The 26,445-nt window shown below is 36.9% G+C and overlaps 1 protein-coding gene across 1 annotated transcript in view; it reads left to right on the top strand.

Moving 5' to 3' along the window:
* The window catches only part of LOC150084994 (uncharacterized), a 61,155-nt gene that overhangs the window by 9,600 nt on the left and 25,110 nt on the right, over positions 1 to 26,445 (top strand). The window contains exons 2-6 of the mRNA XM_090376428.1: positions 4,437 to 4,534; positions 14,588 to 14,640; positions 15,665 to 15,926; positions 18,310 to 18,583; positions 24,954 to 25,216. Of these exons, the coding sequence (XP_090232554.1) occupies positions 4,437 to 4,534; positions 14,588 to 14,640; positions 15,665 to 15,926; positions 18,310 to 18,583; positions 24,954 to 25,216 (950 nt within the window). The remainder of the gene's footprint in view (positions 1 to 4,436; positions 4,535 to 14,587; positions 14,641 to 15,664; positions 15,927 to 18,309; positions 18,584 to 24,953; positions 25,217 to 26,445) is intronic.

Here is a 26,445-nt window from a genome sequence, read left to right as displayed (position 1 = left end):
CTGAAAGCTTGAACACAAGTTTGAAGATTTTGATATCAGTGCTGAATGGAATTTCTTTGGCACTACCATGTGATGGAATTGGTGGAACAATAAAACAATTGGCAGTATGTGCAAGTCTTCAACACCCAATTGAAAACCAAATCCTGACACCAAGACACGTGTTTGAATTTTGTGACAAGCATGTGATTGGAATAAAATTCTGTTTTGTTTCTAAAGAGGATATTGAGCAAGTAAGGCCATTTCAAGAGAAAATCATCACTTCATTCCTATTGATGCAAGACATATTTGTGTTTGCAGAGTATCAAATGACACACCATCATTTGTAACTCATGTAGATCAGACTAGTGAAACCAATATTCAATATGTGCCAATTGTTAATTTACAACCTGGCCAATACATTACCTGTATTTATGACAATAATTGGTTAATTGGAAATATTTGTGAAATTTCATTTGAAGAACATGATGTATTGTTTCATGCATCCTCATGGAGCAGCTTGCTCATTTCACTGGCCTGCTTGACAAGGTGTCTGCTGGATTCCTGAACAACAAATTTTTGCCAATCTTCCAGCTCCAAAAACAACAACAATGGGACAATAATATAGCTTGCCTGAATTAGTAATATCAACCATCAATGAAAAATTCTCCAGTCCATTAGGAAGCAGTGATTCAATATCTTCACATTCACTTGCTTATTTCAAACTGTATTATGTTTTAAATAAATTTTGTTGCAGTTATAACTTTTTTTTCAAGCTTAGAAACCAATAGAACATCATCTTTATGCTTGGAATCCTGAATAAAGACCACTTTTCAGGCTTGGGAACTTGCACTCACTAAAGAAACCCATACAATTTCTTTTCTTGTCATTTGCACCCCCATTGTAAAAAAATACAGATCTTTTTGTGCATTGGCAATATTCTTTCTCCTTAAACCAAAGGGCAGAGTAATTGCAGAAAATTTCACTCTTGTAAATGCAATAGTTCTGTCCTTACTGGGATGTGAAACTTCATCAAATAAGTATGCAAATATTATGTGGAAAATATAAAATGGTTAAGGCCATTTTTTAGGCCTTAAGTAGCAAGATACAAAACTGGAAAACCATGATTCTTGTTGCTTATAACCTGATCTTTCCAATGGTGGCAAAAATGAGAGAATTGAAGGTGTCCCACATTAAGATATTTGCCCCTAAAGATAGGTCAAATTTTGAGTCTATCTTTGAAGGAAAATATCTCAGCCAGCAAACAAGTATAAAAGTTCATATTTAGTTAGGCTGAATTCATGCAGATGTTAAATGGAATGCCCAAAGAAGAAGGTACCAAAGGTTTTTTATTTCAAAGTTATGACTTTCAAAAGTCTTACTTAAATTTGTCGTGACAAATTTTTTGGCGCCAGTTTTAGACTGCATTGTAAAAAATGTGAAGGTTTTTGAGCCTGGACACCAAACATTTTGCATTCTCTGCCAAAAGTTAACTAGGTATACCAAGTTTCAGAGCACTACCTCTCAATGTTGTGCAACAGTAACACAACTTTGAAAATTTGTGATTTGCTCTGCATAACACAAGCCTCCAAAAAAAAAGGTGCTGGTGCCTCAAGCATACTATATTTTGAACTGAATTTTTGCACAGCTTTTTTGGAAACATGTTTAAACATCTATACCAAGTTTCTACAAAATTGAAGATGGTCGAGCAGGAACCATCTTCAAAATTAGGTCACACGACATGGAATCATCCCCCCCCCCCCAAGGGACTTACATCTGGTGAGTATGGGCTTGGCACACCCAGGGTCATGAGCTGAATATCATCATTCCTCTCTTTCTTAGTGATTCCTTTCTACTTCTCTCTCTCTTTGTCAAAATAGCCTACTAAGTTAGTTAAGCATAATTTACCCTTAAATTTGTTGCAACAAATTTTTGGTGCCAGTTTTAGACCACATTGTAAAAAATGTGAAGGTTTTTGAGCCTGGACACCAAAGGTTTTGCATTCTCTTTCAGAAGTTAACTAAGTATACCGTTTCAGAGGTTTTCAGGTTTCAGAGCACTATCTCTCACCATTGTGCAACAGTAACACAAAACTTTGAAAATTTTTTGTGATTTGCTCTGCATAACACAAGTGGCCTCCACAAAAAAGTTGCTAGTGCCTCAAGCATACTATATTTTGAACTGAAATTTTGCACAGCTTCATTTGAAACCTGTTTAAACATCCATACCAAGTTTCGACAAAATGAAGATGGTTGAGCAGGGACCCCTAGGCCACTTGACATGGAATTGACCCTAGAGTTTAGGCCTCAACTTTGAACAGTTTTCTTAGTTGGTATGAAAATCCTAGTAGCTTTCAAGATTAATTCCTTGAATGCTTTTCATTTAGAATTTGCTGTTAACATCATCAGTTAGCCCCACTATATAGAATTTAAAAACTGTCTGTAACCATTGCAGTCACCTTTACAAAAGCAAAAACCCTTCCCTTTACTCCTTTAATTAAATCCCACAGATTCTTGATGCATGAATAATCACTTCTGATAATTACATCAAGTATTGCTCCCTCTGGTTGCCTCTCAAACATGCTGCTGTAGAAAACAGTTATCCAATAACCAAGGAAGAAGTCTTGCTAGTAACCAATCCACAAATTACAGTCAATATCTGGAAAGTTAAAATCCCCAATTATAAGACATTCTGATTTATTGGCTCACTCTATTTCTCTATACAGTTGTTCATTTGTACTCATCAGAGTCATTAGGCCTATAACACACTACTCTCATTTTTGTTTTCCCAGTGCTTATGTCACACCAAACTGACTCAACATTGCACTGTCCATCTGTGTCAACTGGATGCACTTCCTTAGATTTTGTTTCTTAACTAACACCATAATCCCTATTCCCTTCCTGTGCTGTCTATCCTTTCTGTACACATTGTACTCACCAAATCCAATCATTCATTCCTTATATCTGTGTGGCACCACATCTCTGATATCCCAACGATATCCACCTTTGATGTCTTGACCAGTACTTCAAATTTATTTACTGTACTCCTAGCATTGGTGTACATGCAAGTATACACGCACCTGTTCTTACTCTTAGTTACCCTAACACAGCTCATATATTTACTTGTTCCATGATGACTCCCAGCAGTTCTGCCTTGCACAATTTCTCTGTGGCTGAATTAATTTACAAGGCTCACATCATATACTCCCTCCTATTGTATCTGGGCAGAATTTCAGACTTTTATAAATAACCCTAACTTTGTTTCTGAGTTTCTAGGAGGTGGGGAACCGTGCAATCACTGCATGAGACCAACTAATTCTGCCATGTTGTGCACTTGGTTCTTTTATACCCTGTTTAGGCAGACAATGATTAGTAGTAATGGCATAGGATGCAAGATAAAGAGCTTATAATGCATCAGAGTTTAAAAAAAAAAAAAAAAAAAAAAAAAACCTTCCCACATCACCTGTCCATCCCCTCCAATAATTTGTCCAGTTCTTCCTTGAATTTATTCAAACTACCCACTTTTGCAACAAGAGAAGGAAAGTTTGTCCCTTAACAAATCCATGCTGTGAATGCAATATAATTGCATTCCTGTCTAGATGGTGTTGCATTACAACTTTATCCAGTGATTCCCTGGAACAGAAGTTAACAGGTCTGAATTATGTCATCTTTGTATCCCCTCCCCTTTGTTAATTGGGGATACATTTGCACATCTCTGGACCTTAGGGCCTCCCCTGAATCCAATACTGCCCACAGTGGTGGGGACAGGTTTTGTACATTCCACATTGGTAGCTTTTACTAGCATCAATACATGACACACAGGTAAAACTATAGCTTCTATGTCCCACATAATCTTTAACATTGTAAACTATCTGATCACTCCCTCCCCCAACTCCTATGGTGGTAGACCCAGTACTATGGTAGTTTTGCCACTGGCACAACGTTTCAATTAAAAAACAAAAAACAATTCTTGGGAGAGTTCAGGTCCCTTAACCCCCCCCCCACCCACCACCACCCCACTGGTGACTGCACCTATGCATGGTGGTCACATAATACACATAGGATATGACTAAAGACTGAGGAGAGCTTCCAGAAGTTTAGGTTTGTGTAACTGCGGAAAAATCAGCTGTATGCTTAACATTTTCCATTTCAAGTTGCACCAACAGCTTGAAATGGAAAATTTCATGAAACAGAATGTTAATTATTAAAAATAAAATATTTTATTAATCAAGTATACATGATATTACTGATGTTTAGGACAAAGTGGAACAGTGTTACAGTGAGCTCTGTTCCATTCTGGGCCCTGCATCAGACATAAAGGAAGTCTAGAATTAATTTGCCAGAAACTTTATTAAATCTTTGTATGGTAGAATAATTGTTTTTGCTACTTTTTGTTGGAATTTCACTTAGCTTTTCTAGAAAAATAAGAAAATATTTACCCTAACAAAAGCATTTTTCTAGATACTGGGTTGCCTCCATTCAGAATTGGAAAGGTTGATGCCAAAGAACACAGACCTCGGCATTATGAAATGGAGCGACTTGAAATAGGCACATTTGTAGTAAGTAAATGTATCATTATTATTTTAATTTTTTAAAAGAAACATTAAATGTGAATGTTTTTTAAAACTTAAATCAGTTTTTTTTTTCACTTGGAAGCTTCAACTGACAGCCACTATAACAGTCACTGTCAAACATCCTCTAGGATAGTGGAAAATAAGTAAAAATTCCATATGTGTAAGACTAACTTATTTTACTTCCCCCCCCCCCCACTCATTCAATATTATGTAGAACACGACTGACCCATCTTGAGTCACCTTATTAGTTTTATCAAAGGGGAATGATAAGTAAGAGCCCCCGCATTTTGCAGTAGGCAGCGTATGCGATTATAACACACTGCCTACTACAAAATTGTGTGTGTGTGTGTGTGTTTCAGTTAAATACAGTAAACTCTTTAAAATCTGGCACCCTTGGGAATTGAGTAATATTTATTGAAACAAATATTAAGCAGAACCAACTGAACTTAATTACATCTGTAGCATTTGTAACAACTACCTAGTCCTTTCATCTGTTTTTACAAGAAGCAGGATTCAGACTGCATCGATAATGCAATTGTCTTAATTCCCATAGCAGAACAAACTTGTCTCTGAAACAAGTTGCCCTGATATTGCTCTACTTTCAACAGATAGCCTTAGCTATATTACAAGTTTAAAAACTGCTTTTGAGTACAGGCAAAAGGTGGAACCAAGAGCGTGCCGAGGATGAGGCGAACAAGATTCTTGCCTCAGCTTAAAAGCTGAAAGGGACGCCAAAAGAAAGATTAAATAATTGCTAATGTTGCCATTATTAACAGTAGGGCTCAAGCGTTTAGGGCATAAGCCTCAAGCTATGAAGGAGTCTACACTATATGTATAAATATAGTGCAAATGCATCAGGAATACATAGCTGTATCTGAATAAATCAGATTATTAATAAAAAGGCATCGTTTTAAGTTATATCTCATATTGTGAATACCTTCACAACGAGTTGCCATGATATTGCACTACTTCGAATAAGTAACGCCTCACCTAAGGAGAAGACTAATGTTACTTATTCTCAGATGGATACCACCACCCAGACGGCACCGTTTCAGGGCTATTTGGCCCTTCTTCGGTGGGTGGGTAGGTACCCGAGTGATGCAATGATGGCAAAACAGTTATGAAGTATAACTCCACAATATGAGAGATGCCTGATGGTGTATCATGTATTTAGACTCAAGCGTTTAGGGCATAAGCCTCAAGCTATGAAGGAGTCTATAAATATATTTATATTTATACATAGTCTAGACTCCTTCATAGCTTGAGGCTTATGCCCTAAACGCTTGAGTCTAAATACATGATACACCATCAGGCATCTCTCATATTGTGGAGTTATACTTCATAACTGTTTTGCCATCATTGCATCACTCGGGTACCTACCCACCCACCGAAGAAGGGCCAAATAGCCCTGAAACGGTGCCGTCTGGGTGGTGGTATCCATCTGAGAATAAGTAACATTAGTCTTCTCCTTAGGTGAAGCGTTACTTATTCGAAGTAGTGCAATATCATGGCAACTCGTTGTGAAGGTATTCACAATATGAGATATAACTTAAAACGATGCCGTTTTATTAATAATCTGATTTATTCAGATACAGCTATGTATTCCTGATGCATTTGCACTAACAGTAGGGCACAATTTTACATTCTTGCCTTGGGTACTAAAATGGCTTGGCACAGTCCCTGGGTGAAACAATTCTTTTACACCTGTTTTTCTGCACATTTTCACTAGAGGCCACTTGTTATCTAATGAGGTACTAGTTCTGAAATATGCTCTCATGGCAGTCTTTTTAATAAATGGGCAGTTAACCTTTTATGGAGATTATCTGTTTGAAAGCAGTGCTATATCAGAGAAACTTGTTGCAAAGTCAAGTTTGTTCTAATGTGAGAATTAAGATGATTATCTGTGTAGTTTGTTCTGCTGGCTTCAAGGAGAGACTAAAGAAGAAGATAGGCCTGTAAGCATCTTGTAAAGAAAGAAATGTAACTTTTTTTTTTTTTTGTGGATTCTTAAAAATGAATTGCTGTCATAATATTTCCAGATTACAAAGTGGCTTTGTTTCTTTTTTTTTGTAAAATGTGCCAGATTTTAAAGAATTCTGGATTTTACAGACTTTACTCTAATAAAGTAGATGTTATGGCACCGCACAAACCAGGGTAATCTGTCCAATATTTTAATATTGCTTAGATATTATTCTCAAATTGTTTAGACATTATTGCTCCAACTAAACTGTATGTCACTGAAGGGGGGAAAAAAGTCACATTATTAGCATACAAAGTTCAGTTAAAACAATATTTCTTTTAAAACTGTAAGTCTAATTAATGAATTTTTGGTAGTTTCTGTAATGAGGAATTTTATTTTCCCTTCTCCAAAGTGAAATAAACCAGTTTCAAACTTACAATACTGAATATGTTCAGTCTGTATCACCTGACCCAATTGCACTAGAGGTGGTTCAAATCAGAGTTAAGAACTTACTTTTATAGCTGCCACCATCATTAGTACAGGAACTCTGACTTATGTAATACTCAACTTACGGAAATTAAACTTTATGTAAGTTTTTGCTGGCCGGTGCAAACAAAAAAAAATCGTGGAAATGTATTTTGCATCCCATAGGAATAAATGGAGGTATTGGGAAAATATCGCAATGTGAACCTAATGCCACATTGTGTTTTTTTTTTTTTTTTTTTTTTTTGGTAATTCGTTCCAAGACCTCAGAAGTTGAAATTTTTACTATATAACTAAGCTATTTATCTCTCTAAAAGGTCATTTTTATAATGGAAATTGCACTACAGTTTCACTGTTATCATATGTTCCGTTATAAGAATCAATTTTGAAGGCTTTTGTGATATTTTTCTAAAACACATCTCTGGAAGTCACTACCATAATAAAATAATAAAAACAATTTGTGCTTTTCTGTTAGAGCATTTAATTATAAACGGGTAGTAAACTCTATTTTATTGCATTTGCAATAGTCCCGATAACTGGAATTGTGTGGGTTTTTACATAATTATGGTGAAATGTGTTCCCCCTTCACTGAAATCTTCAATCATATAAAAAACATAAATAAATTTTCAGAATCTTCTCTTCATTCCTATTTACTTATTACAATGGTGAAGGGAAAGGGACCAACAGAAAGTGCAAGTGCTGGCAGTGCTAGGAAATGAAACAAAATTGATTTATAAATGAAGATGATTAATTAAGAAGTACAAAGCAGGACAGTTTGTCATCTATTGCACGGAATTAGGTCTCGCTGCTTCAACAAGGAATACTATTTTAAGTATTTAAAGATGAAATGCACAAGGCATAATTATATGTGGGTTTTAAGTAATTAACTATATAATATCGGTGTAGATACGTCATAGTTTACCCATAAATTATGGGTAAAATACAGCATATCTACACTGATATTATATAGTTCAAAACGCCTGTTAAGGGACAGTGCGTATACAGGGTGTCTCAAAAATATTGGTACAAACGTTTAGGGGAGGTAGGTAACATCTAAAGGAATGTGAATCACATAGGAACCCATAACCGGAAACATCACGGGACAGTAGTAGCAGAGGCACAAGAAGCAGAAATGACACAAGACAGTAATTAGCGCAAACATTTATTTGACATAATATTAACAATGGAGTACGAGATGGATACATTTCATGATGTTACAACAGATGCTCGAAGGTTCCACCATGAGACGCGATGCATGCGTGACACCGATGCAGCATGGATTGGCGGACACAGTCGAACACACCTGGAGTTTCGACAGTAGTAGCAGACGAGTCTCGCCACGAGATCCATTTCCATCTCCACAAGCGATTCATACACGATAGATTTGAGGGCCCTCCACAGAAAGAAATCAAGGCTCGATAAATCAGGTGAGCGTGGGTGCCAGGCAACGGGTCCACCACGGCCAATCCATCGACGCCCAAAACGTCTGTTCAAATGGTCACAAACACATCTTCCATAATGGGCAGGTGCCCCGTCATGTTGAAACCAAATGTTGCGTCTCACATTTGCTGGAACATCATCAAGTAACCCTGGTAGAACTTGTTCAAGAAAGATCCGATATTTAGCGGAGTTCATGCGGGATGGTAACAGGTATGGGTCGACTAAGCAGTCGCCGACCATACCTGCCCACACATTTATTGCGAAGCGATATTGTGCCGCATGGGGGCACACACCATGTGGGCCCTCTGCTAATCCATACACTAGGTGCATGTCTGCCAGCTCACAGTTCGTATATCGATGCATGCTCTTCGTGCGGTGACTACTGCTTGAATGAGTAAACCATAAATTTTTCCTCTCGCGAACTGATGGACAGCGCCGTGTACCGACTTATGGTGACGTTTCCAGTTATGGGTTTCTATGCGATTCACATTCCTTTAGATGTTGCCTACCTCCTCTAAATGTTTGTACCAATATTTTTGAGACACCAACGTATTTCACACCGGGGCCAGTCCGCCCCACAATAGTGATCACAAAACAGCATTGGGGTGCTATCGAAGATGGAAAAGCTATATTAATAGCTTTTCCATCTTCGATATAGGATGGAAAATTAGATTCAGAAGCGAGTGCCCCTGAGTCCAATGGCCATTCAAGCAAAAGCAACAAGTATTTATGAAGATATTAATAAGTATGGTGAACCCCAAGCTAAGTTCATGGCAAGCAATGGGTGGTTTGATAAGTTTAAGCATTATGCGGGTTTCCAAAACATTAAAGTATGCGGGGAAGTTGCCATTGCCAATTTCGCAGCTGCAGAGAAATTTTGTGATGTGTTGGGAAAAAACGCCTTCTAAATCTCCACAGCCCCCAACTTCTGCAGTGGCATGCTTATCAGCTGGAAAGTTAATCCTGGCAACTATGCTCGAAAGGTAAAACTTGCTGACGTTATACCTGTCTCCTCTCTTTTTGTAATTTTATAATTTTGAAATTTTAGTAATTTTGTACACTCTTGTAATTTTTCCTACGTATGAGATAAAATTTGAATAATTCTATTTACATGTTCGTTGAACATTTCTTTTTTGCTTCTATCAAATTCAGTGTGCCTAGTTGTGAGTTATCAAGATAGATCAAAAACCTGGGTCAATGTTGTTATATCTTTAAGCCTGTGCTCATCATTTTAGAGGACTTTTCTAGAGTTTATGTACACAGTCTTACAGAGTTTTAATATGAATGGGCTAGAAATAACATATTTCAACTCAAATGAAAATAACAATAATTACTTAAGTGAATCCACTGTCATTGTACGTCCAGTGATACGTTCATTCCATACTGTTGCTATTAATCCAATATATCTATAGCTATAGTTATGTACATTTTGTGCATCTTTGGCACACTGATATTATCTTAGTAAACAACTACAGTAACTGTACACTTCTCTGATTCCTCTGATCATCCAGAGTACGAACAGACAATTTATTTGAGGGATTAGAAGCTAATGTGGCTTATAAATTTGAATGCAAAACTAAAACAAGTTTTGGTATTCTTTCAGCAGTCTCAAGCTAATTTCTGCTCTGGATATGCATTCCCAGATTTCATAGATTTAGTGGATCAGTAATTTGTAAAAGTGGTTTTTATTGTGTAGTTCAGATGAGTGAAAAGAGAGTGTGAGGATGCTAGTGGAACTGATGGGACAAAAGGAGTCTGTGGACCAGGCATCATGGCTCACACTATTACTGCAAGCTGGAAAGATATCAAGCAATCTGCTACGAAGAATGGTTGGAGAAAACTTTGTCTACAGTTTCTCCATGACTATAAAGATTTCCAAAGAGCACAAGGAAATTTCAGAAATGACAAAACAATTTAACCTGGAAGTGGATACTGAAGATGTGAATGAGTTGCTTGGCATCTTATAGAGGAGATCTTATGGCCAGTGATTTGATTAAGTTGCAGGCACAAATACCAATTGGAGTTAATGGTGATGTCAATCTCCAGCATCCCTTCAAAGAGCCTGAGCCTCAAATTTAAGAGAAAAAAGTCATGATGGTAGAAGAGACAATAGGAGCCATGGAGGATTCTAATATTAGTGTTGAAAAAGGCAGTCAGAGGCCTTAGCAATTAGCATTAGTAGAGGCATATGATGCAAGAAAGCAAGCTTATGCAGCATCATGGAAGTCTGTTCCACCAACCAACTACCTGCTGGCTAAAGGCAAATCTCCGCACATCTATCCTACATCTGTCTTTTCTCAATTTGAATTTATGCCCTCTCAGGTGATTATTCTGAGCATGCTCAAACCATTCAAGGCTTTATACACCTCTATCAGATCACCTCGCCGGTGCCTAGTTGCCAGACACTGTAATTTGCAAAACTTAAGCCTTTCTTCGTAAGAGCAACCCTTTGTTCCATTCACTAATCTTATTGCCCTTCTCTGTACTCGTTCCAGCAGCTCTACATCCTTCTTGAAATGAGGCCTCCAGACCTGTATACAGTACTCAAGGTGTGGCCTGACCATTGCCTTATACAAGGGAATAATCACCTCCTTATCCCAGCTAGAAAAATTCCTGTATATCATTGACAAGACACCATGAGTTACTCTTGTAGCCCGTCTGCACTGCTCAGAGAACTTCATATCTGCCTGCACAATTACCCCAGGTCCTTTTCATTCTCTACCACTGTCAGTGTAGTACCACAGAGCTGATATGTTGCTCTGGGGTTACTGTTTCCCATATGTAGTACTTTACATTTGTCAATGTTAAATTTCATTTGCCATCTCTCAGCCCATCTGCTCAACCTTTCCAGATCCTGTTGCAGCAGCATAGTGTCATTAGTGTCCTTAACAACCCTGCCAACCTTTGTGTCGTCTGCAAACTTGGACATTAAGCTTGTTATACCATCATCAATATCATTTATAAATACAGAAAACAATAATGGACCCAACACTGAACCCTGAGGGATTCCACTAATAACATTAGTCCATGATGAGCAGTTGATTACCACTCTGTCTTCTCCCCCTCAGCCATCCCTTTATCCATAGCAGCAATTTGCCACACTGCTCCAATTTGTGTAGCAGTCTTCCATATGCAACAGTATCAAAAGCCTTTCTAAGATCCAAATATATAATATCAAAGTTATTCCCTGCATCTAGTTCTTTTGACTGCATCATAGTATCCAATCAAATTGGTCAGGCAAGACTTTCCCTTAACAAAACCATGCTGTGTCCAAGCTATAACTGAAGTCTTGTCTAGATGATCCTGTAGTGCTTCTTTAAACAGTATGTTCATTAATTTTCCTGGAACAGAAGTTAAACTCACAGGTCTATAATTACTTGTGTCAGCCTTTGATCCTCCTTTGTGAATTGGGGTCACATTTGCACATCTCCAGTCTATGGGTACCTCCCCTGAGTCCAAAGAAGCTCTCATAATTATGGCTAAGGGTTTGCTTACTTCCTTTGCTGCCTCCTTTAATGTAACTGGATAGATCCCATCCACCCCGGGTGCCTTTTTTATGTTTATCCTCAATTTCTCTTCCACTTTCCTCTCAGTTATTACAAAATCATCTAGCTCACTGCCAGAGTTTATTTCACCTCTGGCATTCCCCTTCCTGAATAACTCCTCATGTATGAATGTAGATGCAAAATACTCGTTTAGTTTATTAGGCACCTGAATTTGTTAGCAGCCTTCATAATGTCACCATTTGCTATAAGATTCTTTATGATGAAAGGAAGAATTCAATTCGTCAGCTTTCTTTGAATTTCAAACAGGATTAGTTTATCGTGTATATACAGTAATTGTATTTATTTGTATTTCACTTTCAAAAAATCAAATTATACACAAATCTTGGTACATATCTTGGAAAGTTGCACCACTCTGTATGGGGAATTTAATGTTCAATTTGTGTTCTTTCCCCCTGCCCCCAACACCACCAGCTAGTGGCTCGTATACCCAAGCATATTTCTGTAAATGACGTTTTCTGGTCAGTTTGCCTATTTCGGTGGTTGGGAAAAATACCAGAGTTCCCTGGAGAAAAAAACTTTGCTATCATAGTGTGAAAAAGCCTATAAAAGTTTCTCCTGCTATTTACTCGATTTGAACCCAGACCGTTTCCACATATTGTGGGAAGATGCCGATTAAAAGCTAAAAAAATTTTACTTCTTACAGTAATTCTATTGGTCCAGGTCCCCATAGTGATTTTGGAAGGTCTGGGTCAGCTGAGCCCAGTATATCTGCCAAATTGAAGGAAAAATGAAGTTCAAAAGAATTGCTGAAAAGATGAAAAAATATAAATAAAGTAAAGATGTCATTAATTCAATTCACATATGCTTATAAAGAGAATGACTTAACTCATTTCTTTACATTTCAGAGACTATTTTAATATTTATTTTATTTACTCTAAAGATAAATAACATTGCAGTGAAACTCTTAACTTGTGACATGAGGTCAAGGTAACACCCACTTCAGTTTCGATAATCAATAAATCAGTCACTTAGGAAAATATTTTCCTGTTTGCAAAAACTTCAACCTATCTCTGCATTTGGGGTTAGTGGGATGCCAATTTCACAGTTTGCCCTGTATGCCAGTTGCTAGTCTGGTGCATTCCCTGTTTATGCCTGTAAGAAAAATGTCTTAGAGGTTTCTTTTCTTTTTAGTACTGTGTAAATTAGTCTATAGATGCTGTGACTTTTAATTATAAAACGTAATCAACCCTTAAAGTGTATATAGTGCGTACGAAACACACCATATAATGTGAGCAAGATAAATAACTGTATTCTAATGACCCAGTTTCTCACTTCCCCTTCTTACAAAGACAGAAGTGGCCTAAGGAAAATTAAGTTGTTAAATTGTAACTATTTCAGCTGCTAACAATTATGTAGCATGTATATACTGAAAGGACAGAATTCATGGGATACCTGATTCCTGGGCAATACAATGGTGTCACTCCCCTCTTGCTAGTGGATGAACCCACCAGTTGATAAGTATATAGGTACACTGCATCACTGCATTCATGTAGACAGTAATTTGATGTCAGTATGGATAAACATTGTGAGTTAACAGACTTTGATAGGGATGATAGTGAGTGCCTGACACATGGGTTACTTTAGCGCGGAGGTGGTACAGAACACTAGCCCTGTTTGACAGTATCAAGTTATATATGCCATTTCCGGAATAATGTCTCATTATGGAAGCGCTGTGGGCGGAGAATGGTGGTGGATGAATGTGGGCATTGACGTCTGTCTCACATTGTTTCAATCAACCGGAGAGCGACAGTGGCACAAATCACTGCCAACTTCAACGAGGGAGATGCCAGAAACATCTCCACCAAGACCATCAGGCGATCATTAGCGCAATAGGTTATGGGAGCTGCCGACCCACCAGAGTCCCATTGCTAACACCACAACACCAGAATGCTACGCCTCAACTGGGCGAAAGAATATTGGCACTGGACCTTGGATTATTGGAGATGGGTCTCCTGGTCCGATGAGTCCCATTTCCAGTTATTTTGAGTGGACGGGAGGGTGCGTATCTGCGAAACCGCACGAAGCTATGCCCCTGTCATGTCAACAAGGAACTGTTCGGGCAGGTGTACTGTCAGTAATGGTCTGGGGCATGTTCAACTGGCACAAGTTGGGACCTCTGGTACGTCTAGATGCATTTCTGAATAGTCCAGGTTATGTATCCATCCTTGCAGACAATCTGCATCCCTTCATGGTCATCATGCACCCACAGAGCAATGGACTCTTCCAGCAGATGTGCCTCCCCACAAAAAGCATTCTGCAGATTTTACCACCATAGAATGGCCTCCTCATTCATTGGACATGAACCCTGTGAAGCATATTTGGGATACTGTGGAAAGATCTGTTTGAGCATTGGATCATCCACCCAGGAATGCGTCGGAATTATGGACAGCGGTGCAGCAAGAATGGATGGAAATAACTGTGGAACACTTTCGTGAACTAGTGGACTGAATGCCTCCCATGTGACTGCCCTTATCCAAGCAAAAGGTGGGCCTACCCATTACTAGGTAGGTGTCCCATGATTTCTGTCCTCTGTGTACTTATACAAATGAATGCAGTTTGTCCACAGTTATTTTATATTTTATTTTACAGGTGGATAAATGCTGTACATCTAGAAACAAATTCAAAGTATTATTTAGCAAAAGGTAATTTTCTTAATTTAATATTTTTTACATTATTTTCTGTTATAATTACTTTGTTTTGTTATAACCTTATTTTTTGTTCTAATTGCTTTACTTTGTTTTGTACAGCAATTTCATAAAAACTTTATTTAGATGTATCATAAAATTAAATTAAATTTTCTGTTTATACTCCGGCACAACAACCAAGTCAGTAGAGTTTACAATGAATTGTCAATACAAATATTTATCGTATTTAGTAGTCACGGGCTTGAACCCCGGTCCACTCAAGGAGTGCATGCTATATTTTATGATACGTTTTGGGAATTTTACAGTCTGACTATAACAATACTTGGGATATTTACAAGTTTTGTTGCTGGTATCAGCCCAATTTCTTTGCCATTATAGTTATCAGCAAGCCCAAGTTTTTCCAGTTGCAGTTCTATAAGATTGAAGATTTTTTTTAAATTTTTCAGTAAAAGATGCAAGAAAAATTGTAACAAAAGTTTAAATTCTGTGACAGAGGTGCAACTTGGAGTTTTTGGATCTCCCCACTTACAGAAATCTAAATGAGGGCTTTATTAAGAATTTTATACTATATATTTTTGGGTCATTTGAGAATTATGGTAGTAACAATGGTTCCAGACAATAGTTAAACAATTGGTCTGGAAACTGAATCTTACTAAGATTCATCCGTGTATTGCAATAGAAAAAAAATCTTTGTGGGTTGTTCTTTACTCTGACAGGCAATAGAGATAGGAAGCCCATAAGCAACTTTAACAATGTTAATTTTAAAATATGGCTTTTCTTTAGAATGCTGTTTTTATTTTGGGGTTAATGCTAGGGCAGTAATCCTCCTAATGTGAATTTGGTTTTAGCCATTCATAATTTGGGATTGCATTTTCTGTGAAATATAACTGCCTGAAGTTCAAAACAGTATGGAATTGGACCTGTATCTACTTTTTCTATTAAAATTTTAATGTGGCTTTGGTTCTAATATTAATAAAAAAAAAATTTTTTTTTTTTTTTTTTTTTTTTTTTTCTAAAACAGGCGATTTGTGTACGAGTTTGAAGTTAAAAACACTACTACCGGTTTTCCTATGAAGATGGCATGTATTTTAGTTCCATTTAGGACAGTGACAGCTCTACACTGCTCAGGAAACTTGTTGAAAATTCAAATGGATGTTCAACCTGATATGTACTTAGGGGAGCGGCAGCATAGATTAGGTGTGGTCACATCCTCAAATACATATGATACCAACAGGACTGTGGATCTAACTGGAGGAGAAATTAGCCGATGTGCTGTACACAAGGTGAGTATGCAATAATTGAAAGAAAAATAAATACATTTTACATACGTTTGGCTATTAGGTGATCATTTCCAACTGTTGTCTGAATGAAACAGCATCCTTATGGACATGGATATCTAAGTGTATCAAATGAGTTGTATCTATCTCATTTAAATGCATTATTTCATTACATGATATCAGTTTTGTTTCTTTTACAGATAATAGGATCCATATGATTCACCTTGTTCATTTCTATTGCCCAGTATTTGTTCTTAATATTATCTATTTAATATTTTGAGTTCAATTTTGGTTTGAACTTAAAATTATTACCAAGCTTGTGCAGAAGGTAAACGTCCCATACACTACACAAATATTGGTAAAAAATAATTTTATTCAGAAATTATTTAGGTTGCATATTTTATTTCTTTCTACATAATCACCAAGGGTACTTGGGAACCAATTTTTGTATTGCCTGGCCATAAGTCTACACCACCTGATCTCTTGATTTTAGACTTCAATTTTCATTTCATCATCCTTAAACACTTTTCTGATCATGCCTCTTCAAAAAGAAATGGTAATCACCAGGTGCCAAATGTGGGCTGTATGAAAAATGGTTGAGGATTTTCCAGTGAAATTAAGTCTTTGCACGTGACCGGCACAATGAGATCTTGCATTATCGTGCAATAAAAATATCCTCAGAGAGTAAACCACATCTTTGTTTTGAATGGTTCACCTGCGTTTCTGTAGTCTCATATGTTTGTAGTTTTTCCTTGTGGTGCAAATTCAACCAACAAAAAACCTTTTCATTCCCAGAAAATCAGTAGCCATTTTTTTTTTCTGACATTGTTTGAATTTCTCCAAGGCAAGCTCATGTACCTCTGCTGTCACTTGATGTTTACCCTCTTATATGTGTGACAGATAGCCCAGGTCTCACTATCAGTCACTATTCTAACAAAGATTCATATATTTTTTTTATGTAATGCTGCAGAAACATTAAAGTGCTTGCCACTTATCTCACTTTTTAAGCATTGGTTAACATTTTTTATATTTATTTGGCATATAATATTAGTACAGTATTAGCCATTGTAGTGCAAGGAAGCCACTGGTTTTTGCTGCATTAGCCAAAACAAAAAGGGGAAAAGAAAAAAAAGTAGATAAGGAAACACAAATTATGTGCTTCCCTCTTCATGTAGGTAACTATACAGCTGACCCAGGGCCAGATTTAAACTTGTGGCCCTAAGCTATAACATGTATGAGGCCCTTTTTCTCTTATTGTTCACCTGTGACAATATAAAAAAGGGATTTTTTAAGATAAATAAATAAATAAATAAATAAATCTTTATTGTGAAGGAGAGTTACAGCACAATATCCCATCACGGCGACGAGCGCCAGGGGTTCACATATAGATAAGATAAGTACGGCGTACAAATACATAAGGCTACAAAATAAAGCAAACACATACAAAAAGGCTACAAAATACCGATCATGAATGCAAAAGAAATACAAATACAGCACACACAGAGCTAGACACAAATATAGAAATAAATACAACTTTACAATATATCAGGGTTCAAGGGCTTTGATAAAATTGTGTCTGTCCTTCTTCTTACTTATTATACTGTCAATGTCGGCATCCACACGGTTGAGGGCGATGAGCATCTGCTTGGGAAGAAATCTCTGTGAGTACAAGCCTGTTGTGGTGAGCCACGAGTGCTGGTACCGACCTTAGGCTTGGCTGTGGAATCCTCCAAGAGCAAGCGTTCCAAATATTTGGAAAGATGGAGTGAGGCCCCTTGTAATGTGAGGCCCTAGCTTGTTTAGCTTATATGTAAATCTGGTTCTGAGCTGACCTTTGAATTTCTTCAAACTGTCAGCCTCAATTACCTGTGAAGGCAACCTGTTCCAGTAATCAACTGACCAGCATGGGGATGCAGTAGTGCATGCATTTGAGTTGACTGTGTTTCAAGTCCGTGTGCCTTCATGAGATAATGGATTCGTTAATGGTTAAATTTTGTTGATGGCTTTCTCGTATGGGGACGATCTGGGTTAGAGTCCTGTCATAAACTGGAGGAATTTCTAAAGGCCTCTTCATTCAGGACTGTAGTTAGCCAATTTCATCTGGAGGGAGTAGTGTTTTGCCTGCGAGTTATTCATAGTTTTTTCAGCTCACACAACATGTAAATTGACCAGTAAAAATATTTCTTGTAAATCTTTTATGAATGCAGCTCCTTATTTTATTTAGTATTATTTTTTTTTATGTGTTTGAAACATGCTTTTAATTCCTTTTTTAAGATACTAATGTCATTTTTTTAGTGTTATATACCTCACTCCTTTATAGACAATCATATTAAAGGTGGTTGGTCTTGTTATCTTCAAAGATAAATACATGTGAACCTTTTTTATGCAGATTTTCCTACAACCATTCCATGCCGACAAGGTGAAAGTCTATTTGTGGCACTTCGATCCACGTTTTCAGGTTCTGACACAGCTACCTGTTGATGATGGCTTACTCTTGGATAAATGCACTATTTCAGCTGTAGCCACATCATCTCAAGAAGGTGCAGATTCTACATCTGAACCAAGCATGAGCTCCAAAGCTGCTTCTGAAGAAATAAATGAGGTTCAGAGTGAACCAGTGCCTATTAACCTTTCTGAAAAGAGAATTTCTATTCTGAAGCACTGTGAGTATTTAAAAATAAACAAGAGAAATTTTAAAGAACCTCACCAGTAGTTATTTTTATTAACCAGCACTGAATAGCAAGTAAAGATGGCAAGAATATACAGAAGTACTATATCATAAAGATAAACAGATTCCTTAATTTATACTTTCACTGATTCTTTTTTTTTTTTCCCCCTACACTCCATATTTGAAAGTCACCTGGAGTGGCTACTTGATTTATTTCTTTTAATGTGTTATACAGTGGATCCATATTATATTTTTATAACCTAGAAAGATCTACAGTTTATTTAGTCAATAGAATGAAATATCAGCATAGTTTGATCTTCTAATGTCTGGAGACCTTATTTACAGTTTCCAGAAACAAACCTTTTAATTCCAAATCTGTGTCTGTGCAAAGCATCAAACGTTACTAGCCAAGTCTCAAATTTAGCTTTTCTGTATTTCCTATATATTATTTTTAACAAGGAGCTTGCCTGAGAAGAATATCAGTGTAGGTTAATCCCTGGATAAAATAATCTGTTAAATTTTATCAAACAATTCTTTAACAAAGGGCTCAGTTTTTTTAAAGTGTAATTTTATAGTTGCTTTAAATATTGTATGCATTTATCTATTTCTGCATTTTAAATTCCATTTCATACATTTAAACAGGATCATGCAACAGGGAATGCACTGGATTAGACACCTGGGTTTTGACACAAAGAGGCCCTTCTAAATGTTTTTTAAATTATTTAAATGACAAAAGGACACCCAAAACTAATCATCCCCCCTCCAAATACCATTACACAGTACTGCATTTAAATGTTACAAACCTTTTTTGTATCTATCGTTTCTTATTTTTTGCTTTACAGCAGCATGACCCAATTAAATTTGGCCACTAAACCTTCTCATAATCTTTACAAAAAATTACAGAAACCTGATTAAAAAATTTACAGAATCCCCATGATCAAAATCCCTCCCACTGCAGACTGCCCACAGCGGAGATGGTGGAAACCCCTGGTGCTGTCAGACAACTAACATAATACACTTGCAGCTGCCCACTCTGTACAGAATATTACAGCACTTCTACAGGGTATCTTCCCTTATTTAAACAATATTCAAGTTTATCATTTCAAATTATGTACATACATTCATTTGATTAACATATAAACATGCTGTGATTTCTTAAATTAAAGTTATTATAAAAATATTTAATTCTTTTTGAGAAACATTATTAGAATTTAAGTCTTAATCTAATATGTTTTTTTTTTTTTGGCACCTCCGTAGCCAGGTGGGAAGGAGCAGCAGTGCGTAGCACACGCTTCTTGATTAGACCAGGGTTCGAGCCCGTCACCACCAAATACAGAGGATGCGGAGAGGTCAGGGAGTGACCACCGCATATTCTCGGAGCAATATGACCTTAGTTGCTAATGCTCCTAAAAAACCAAATAACAACCATTAAAATAGCTTTCTGCAATCTTTTGCTTGAACACACAAATTTTTATTATTAATTTTTAAACTAAGTACAGTCAGTCCTCGTATAACACGTGTTTACACTACACAAATTCGATCATACACGATTTATAAATAGGAGAACGATATCTTATATAACACGAACCGAATTCGCTTATGCATGATTCGCCTTTGTGTTTATAAGAAATGGCAGTCGAACGCAGAATCACTCCAACCGAATGCAACACGATAGGAATGAAGAGAAGATTCTGAAAATGTATTTGTTTTTTGTAAAAACCAGCACAATTCCAGTTATCAGTATAATCGCAAATGCAATTAGATCAAGTTTACTACCAGTTTATAACAGATTCCACTAGCAAAAACGCAACTGGAAATTGTTTTATGGTAGTAATCCCTAGAAATGTGCTTTAGTAAAATGTGAGGTGTTAAGTGTATCTCTGCCTTTACGGTGTTGTTTATTCAGTTGCTACACGCGCAGCTTTGTTTATGTGTATCAAGCATGCCTTTTGTAATGTTTTGTAATTGTGCTTTATTCCCTAAAAATGAGTAAAATACTTAAAAGGTGTGAAAAGGAAGCATCCTGGTGAAGACACTGAAGATTCAGAGAGAAAAAGAAAAGCAATATCGATAAACAGAGGTGGACTGGGTCAAAAATTCTTACCCGGGAAAATTTATAGTGGCCTCATACTATGGTTTATGGCCAAAATCACACCGGCTTCTGGCCCACCGGGGTTTCCCTGGTAAGGCTTATGGCCAGTCCGCCTCTGTCGATAGAGAAAAAATATGAAATTGTGAAATGCTTTGAGTGAAATGAAAGGCCATGTGATATTGCATGTGCTACAGACCTAAATGAGGCAACGCCGAGAATTACAAAGAATGCAGAGAAAATAAAAACAACTTTCATAGCAGGAACAACTCAAAGTGTAATTAAAATCCATTAGATTAAGACAAAGAATTGGAAGAGATGGAACGGCTGTCATCTGTTTGGATAGAAAATCAAACAAAAAAACAAGTTTGCTTACGGCAAAAGCTTTAGCAATATTTTATTACATAATAGTTGTAATAAAACACGTATTTTATTACGATTATTTATTGTGTTTGGTAATGTTTTGGTTACAGATGTGTTCAATCTTGGGTGGTCGGCATCTGACCCTATTTTTCCCATAGGGCCTGTTGTTTATATTGCACGATTTTGCATTGCACGAGGGTTTCTAGGAACACAACTATCGTGCTATACGAGGACTGACTGTAATATATTGTAATAATATTTAAATTTTCGTATACACAAATTATTGAGCTATACTAGTGAGATCCTTGAATATCTCCATAAATGTGATTTATGGTCCACAAGCCAGAAAAGGATAGTGACAATCTGATATAAAGTTAAAAAACATTGAAATAAATATTGAAATATTTTGGCATTTTTATGTGCTTCTCAAATAACAGCATAATCCCCCTCTGCTGTCATCTCTTTTCTGTGCACATCGTATACTCTCTACATTCAAATTCTGCATCCCTTATATCTGAGTGATGCCATGTCTCTGATAACCCCACAATCTCTGCATTTGGTGACTTGACCAACCAGTTTCTCAAATTCATCAAATTTATTTACCAGTGCTCCTAGTATTGGTGTACATGTAGTTATACATTCACCTTTTACTCTTAGTAACCTTAATGCACCCCATGTATTTGATTGTTCTACACAAGGACCCCCAAAAGACCTTAATCCCCAACACCTTCCTTTCCAGGCTGTTGCATCTTCCAATAGAAGCAGTGCAAGAATCACTTCACCTATGCCCACAGCTGCTGTTAATCAATTAATCTGTGTATCCCCCAGCTAGCAATTTCCACCCCCACCTAAGCCACAAAGGAGGTGAGGCAAGCTAAGGCAAATAGTTAGACACCTTAGGGAAGATGCAAAAGAAAACAAAGATGCCTTTACTTATGTAAATACTTAGAAGGAAGGGGAAGCATTAGCAAAGGCACATGATGCAAGCTTATACAGCATCAGCCAAAAAAAAACAAAAAAAACATACACCCTTCTCATTTCACCCATCCACTTGCTCCAAATGTTTGTCTAGTTCTGCCTTGAATCTATTTAAGATATCAACTTCTACAACAACAGATGGAAGTTTGTTCCAGCAATCAACCACCCGCTGGCTAAAGGCAAACTTCCACATATCTATCCTACAACTGCCTTTCCTCAATTTGAATTTATGCCCTCTTGGGTGATTATTCTGAGCAAGAAGAAGAATCCCATCAGCATTGAGCATGCTCAAACCATTCAAGGTTTTATACACCTCAATCAGATCACCTTGCAATTGCATTGGCCCACTTGACATCGATGGTTCAACTGTTCATGATCCTGCTCAGGTTGCTGATAAACTGAATAAGTATTTTGCATCTAGATTCACACATGAGGAATTCTCTAGGGATGCAGATGCCAGTAGTTTATCAAACTCGAGCAGAAAGCTAATGATTTTGTAATAACTGAGAGGAAAATGGAAGAGAAATTGTTGAAGTTAAACATAAGAAAGACACTTAGGATGGATGGGATCTATCCAATTATATTAAGGAGGAAGCAAACCCTTAGCCATAATTATAACAACATCCTTGGATTCAGGAGAGGTCCCCACGGACTGGAGATGTGCCAAATGTATCCGAAATTCACAAAGGGGGATCAAAGGGTGACACAAGTAATCACAAACATGTTAGCTGAACTTCTGTTCCAGGAAAAATAATAATGGGGTAACTGGTTTAAAAAGTAATGCAGGATCATCTAGACAAGGCTGCAGTTATAGGTCAGACACAGCTTGAGTTTAAGGGGAAATCTTATCTGACCAATTTTATTGGATTCTATGGTGCAGTGACAAAGGAACTGGATGCAAAAGAAATAATTTTGATATTGTATACTTGGATTTCAGGAAAGCTTTTGATACTTTTGCATATAAAAGACTGCTGTGTGGAATTAAGGGAAAGCTACTACTATGGATAAAAGAATGGTTGAGTAGGGAAAGGCAGTAGTTATCAATCAGTGGCATAGCCAGGATTTTTTTGTCAGCAGGTACATTCACAAAAAAAGTGCCAATTTACTAATGCTAAAAAGTACCACATTACCAGATTTCAGCATTGGGGGTACAATGTACCTGCCAACTCTGCCCTGGCTATGCCACTGTTATCAATGCAACACTGCTTTTTGTGGACTAATGTTATTAGTGGAGTCCCCTAGGGTTCAGTGCTGGGCCCATCATTTTCTGCATTTATTAACGATATTGATGAAGCTATATCAAGCTTAATGTTTAAGTTTCCAGATGATACAAAGGTTGGCAAGGTGGCCAACGACAGTAATGATGGCATGCTACGGCAACAAGGTGTAGAAAAATTAGGCAGATCGGCTGAAATTTCAATTGGCAATTGAAGCTTAACATTGACAAATACAAAGTACTGCATATAGGTAGCAGTAATCACTGAGTAACATACAATCTCTGTGGTACTACACTCAAGGAAAATAAAAAAAGACCTGAGGGGTAAGTCAGATATGAAGTTCTCTGAGCAGTGCAGACAGGCTGCCAGGACGGCTCATGGATGCCTCCGTAGCCAGGTGGGAAGGAGCGGCAGTGTGTAGCACACACTCCTTGATTAGACCGGGGTTAGAGCCCGTCACCACCAAATACGGAGGATGCAGAAAGGTCAGGGAATGACCACTGTATATCCCGGAGCAATATGGCCTTAGTTGCTAATGCTCCTAAAAACCAAACAACAACGACAGCTCATGGGGTTTTGCTAATGATATATGGGGATTTTGCTAATAGGGATAAGGAGGTGAAAAGGCAATGGTCAAGTCACACCTTGTGTACTGCATACAGGTCTATAAACCTCATTTTAGGAAGTATATAAAGCTGCTGGAATGGGTAAAGAGAAGGGCAGTGAGATTGTGGGGGAATAAAGGGGGTTCTCTTACTAAGAAAGGCATCAGTTTTTGAAAATTGCAGTTTCTGAAGATCAGGCATCTGCAAAGTTATCTGATTGAGGTGTTTAAGGCTTTGAATGGATTGAAGAATCCCACAAGCATTAATGCTGGTGGGATTCTTCCTCTTGTTTACACTACACACATGAGGGGGCATAAATTTAAGGAGGATGATTACAGAATAGAAGTGCACAAATTTGCTTTTAGCCAGTGGGTAGTTGATTTCTGGAGCAAACTTTCATCTGTTGTTGTGGAAGTGGATAGCTTGAATAAATTCAAGGAAGAACTAGACAAACTATTGAAGGTTAAATGGGAAGGAATTTTTTTTTTTTTGGCTGATTCTGTATTATAAGCTTGCTTTTTTCCATCATTTGCCACTGCTAATAGCATCAAATATTCTTGCACCTCTTCTATTTAAGTGTATCATTCTTGTAAAAACAACAGAAACCACATGAGAAAAATTCTACCCAATGAGCCTTGCACAGCCTCTCCAGGGCTGAATTGATTTGAAAAGGCTCTAATCATATACTGTACTCTCTCCTAGCTTGTCCAAGCCGGATTGCAGACACTTCCAACTTCAATTCTACCTTGCAGATGTCCTTTTTCTCAATGTTGCTCTGTACTTGTTTAAACCAGGACCTATAAATGGTTGGTCTCAAAGAAAAAAATTAATACTAACTTAGCAATTAACTTGGTATTTTTTAATATTTCTCTTAATATTAACTATTATACTTATTAAATATTGTTTTTTTTTCTACTTTCTTTGCAAAAAGTAATAAAGTTCATAAATGTAGGTAGAGATATATTGTACTTGTAAAGAAAAAATTAAATTGGGTAGATGCTTGAATTGTTTATTTCCCATAGTTTCTTTCCTCCTAAAATTTTATAGGAGGAGAGAGAGACTGTGGGTGTAAATTACTTAGCTGTGATGTGAAATATTTTAATTTGATTTTAGCACCACCTATAAGAAACAGTAGTCGTAAGAAAGTTCCACGAACCATTCTGGTAGAAGAAATCGTTCTTCCTGTACAGTGTTCATGCAGAACAAGTTGCCGCACTCTCAGGTGCAGTTGTGTGAAAGCCAAATCAAAATGTGGAGCTGGGCAGAATCCTTGTGGTTGTTCCAACTGTGATAATCCTCTTAATATTCTCAGTAGCATTGGACTTGATTCTGATGTAGCCATTTGGGATATTTGCCTTTTGCAAAATATTTATAGGGTAAGTAATTGCCAAAATAACATGATCACCATAGGCTTTGTTTCTTTATAGAGAAAAATCTATAAAATTTCTTTATAGAGAAATTTTCTATTTATAATTTTTTTTTTTAAATCCCCCTGGGTAGTTACATTTATAATAGTTTCAGTAGAAGGAAGAAAATTTTCAAATAATGAACAGATTACGAGACTTTACTGGGAACACATTGTTTGCACACCTGTCAATTGAGTCGATTAGTGATCTCTTATCATCCACTCCATCATTCCAATTCTCCTTCTCCCAACAGTTCTCTTCTTGCACATCTACCTCTACATGCTTTCTTTTCTCAATACATGTCCTATGAAGTTATTTTGTCTCCATCTTAATTCTTTACTAATGCTCTCTTCTATTTTCCTCAAAATCTCATTACTCACTCTGTTCACCCTTTCCATTCTCCTTCACACCCACATCTCAAAAGCTTCTAGGCATCTAATCTCTTTCCCAGTGTCCATGTTTTGGAGCCATATAGACCAACAGTCTATTAATGTTTTCACCATTTGCTTTCTTAATTCCTTCTTGAAATCTTCTCTGAAAAACAGCTGGAATCACATACAGTGTATTATGTGCAACACTGCATTATTTTAAGCCGATATTATTTGTGATTCAAGTAAATTCAGAATGAGAAATTCCTAAACATGGTTCGACACAAATTAACACCACTTAAATTAAAAATTAAAATTATATGCTTTAAGTAGCATATTCTTAGCTTGTGCAATGAATTTAGCAATAAAAATAGAAAACTAATCATGAAAAGCAAATAACCACTTTTAGTAGGTCTTGTGGAATGCCTGCTATACATGCGTTAGATATTTGAATCACCTGATTCAGCATGCTCTGTTATGTCTACTTTCACTTAAAAATGCACAATTTGTTCCTTTTTTGATCTTAAGAGAGAAAATAAGATGTCTCCGAAATTATTATTTGCTTGCTTATTTTTATTATAAATAAAAATAAATAATATCGTCATTATTCTTCACCCCAAAGCCTACAACTGCCCAAGTTAAGTGTATAAACTAGATTTCGGCGAACTCTCTGAACTATAGAGATAGAAATTACACGCGTTCATTGGCATCACCAGGCAATATTTATTGCTGATATCGCATCTTCATGTGTTACTTCGTAATTTCTTTCTACAAGTACACAAGTTTGAAGCGTATAATATAATGTAAATGACATGTTGAGTTATTTTTTTT

The sequence above is a fragment of the Mastigoproctus giganteus genome, chromosome 6, assembly GCF_048544385.1.
Source record: "Mastigoproctus giganteus isolate SK-2022 chromosome 6, ASM4854438v1, whole genome shotgun sequence".
In the NCBI taxonomy this organism is placed as follows: domain Eukaryota; kingdom Metazoa; phylum Arthropoda; class Arachnida; order Uropygi; family Thelyphonidae; genus Mastigoproctus; species Mastigoproctus giganteus.
Note: the sequence above shows the minus strand (reverse complement) of the source record. Positions and strands in the feature narration are given on the sequence as shown.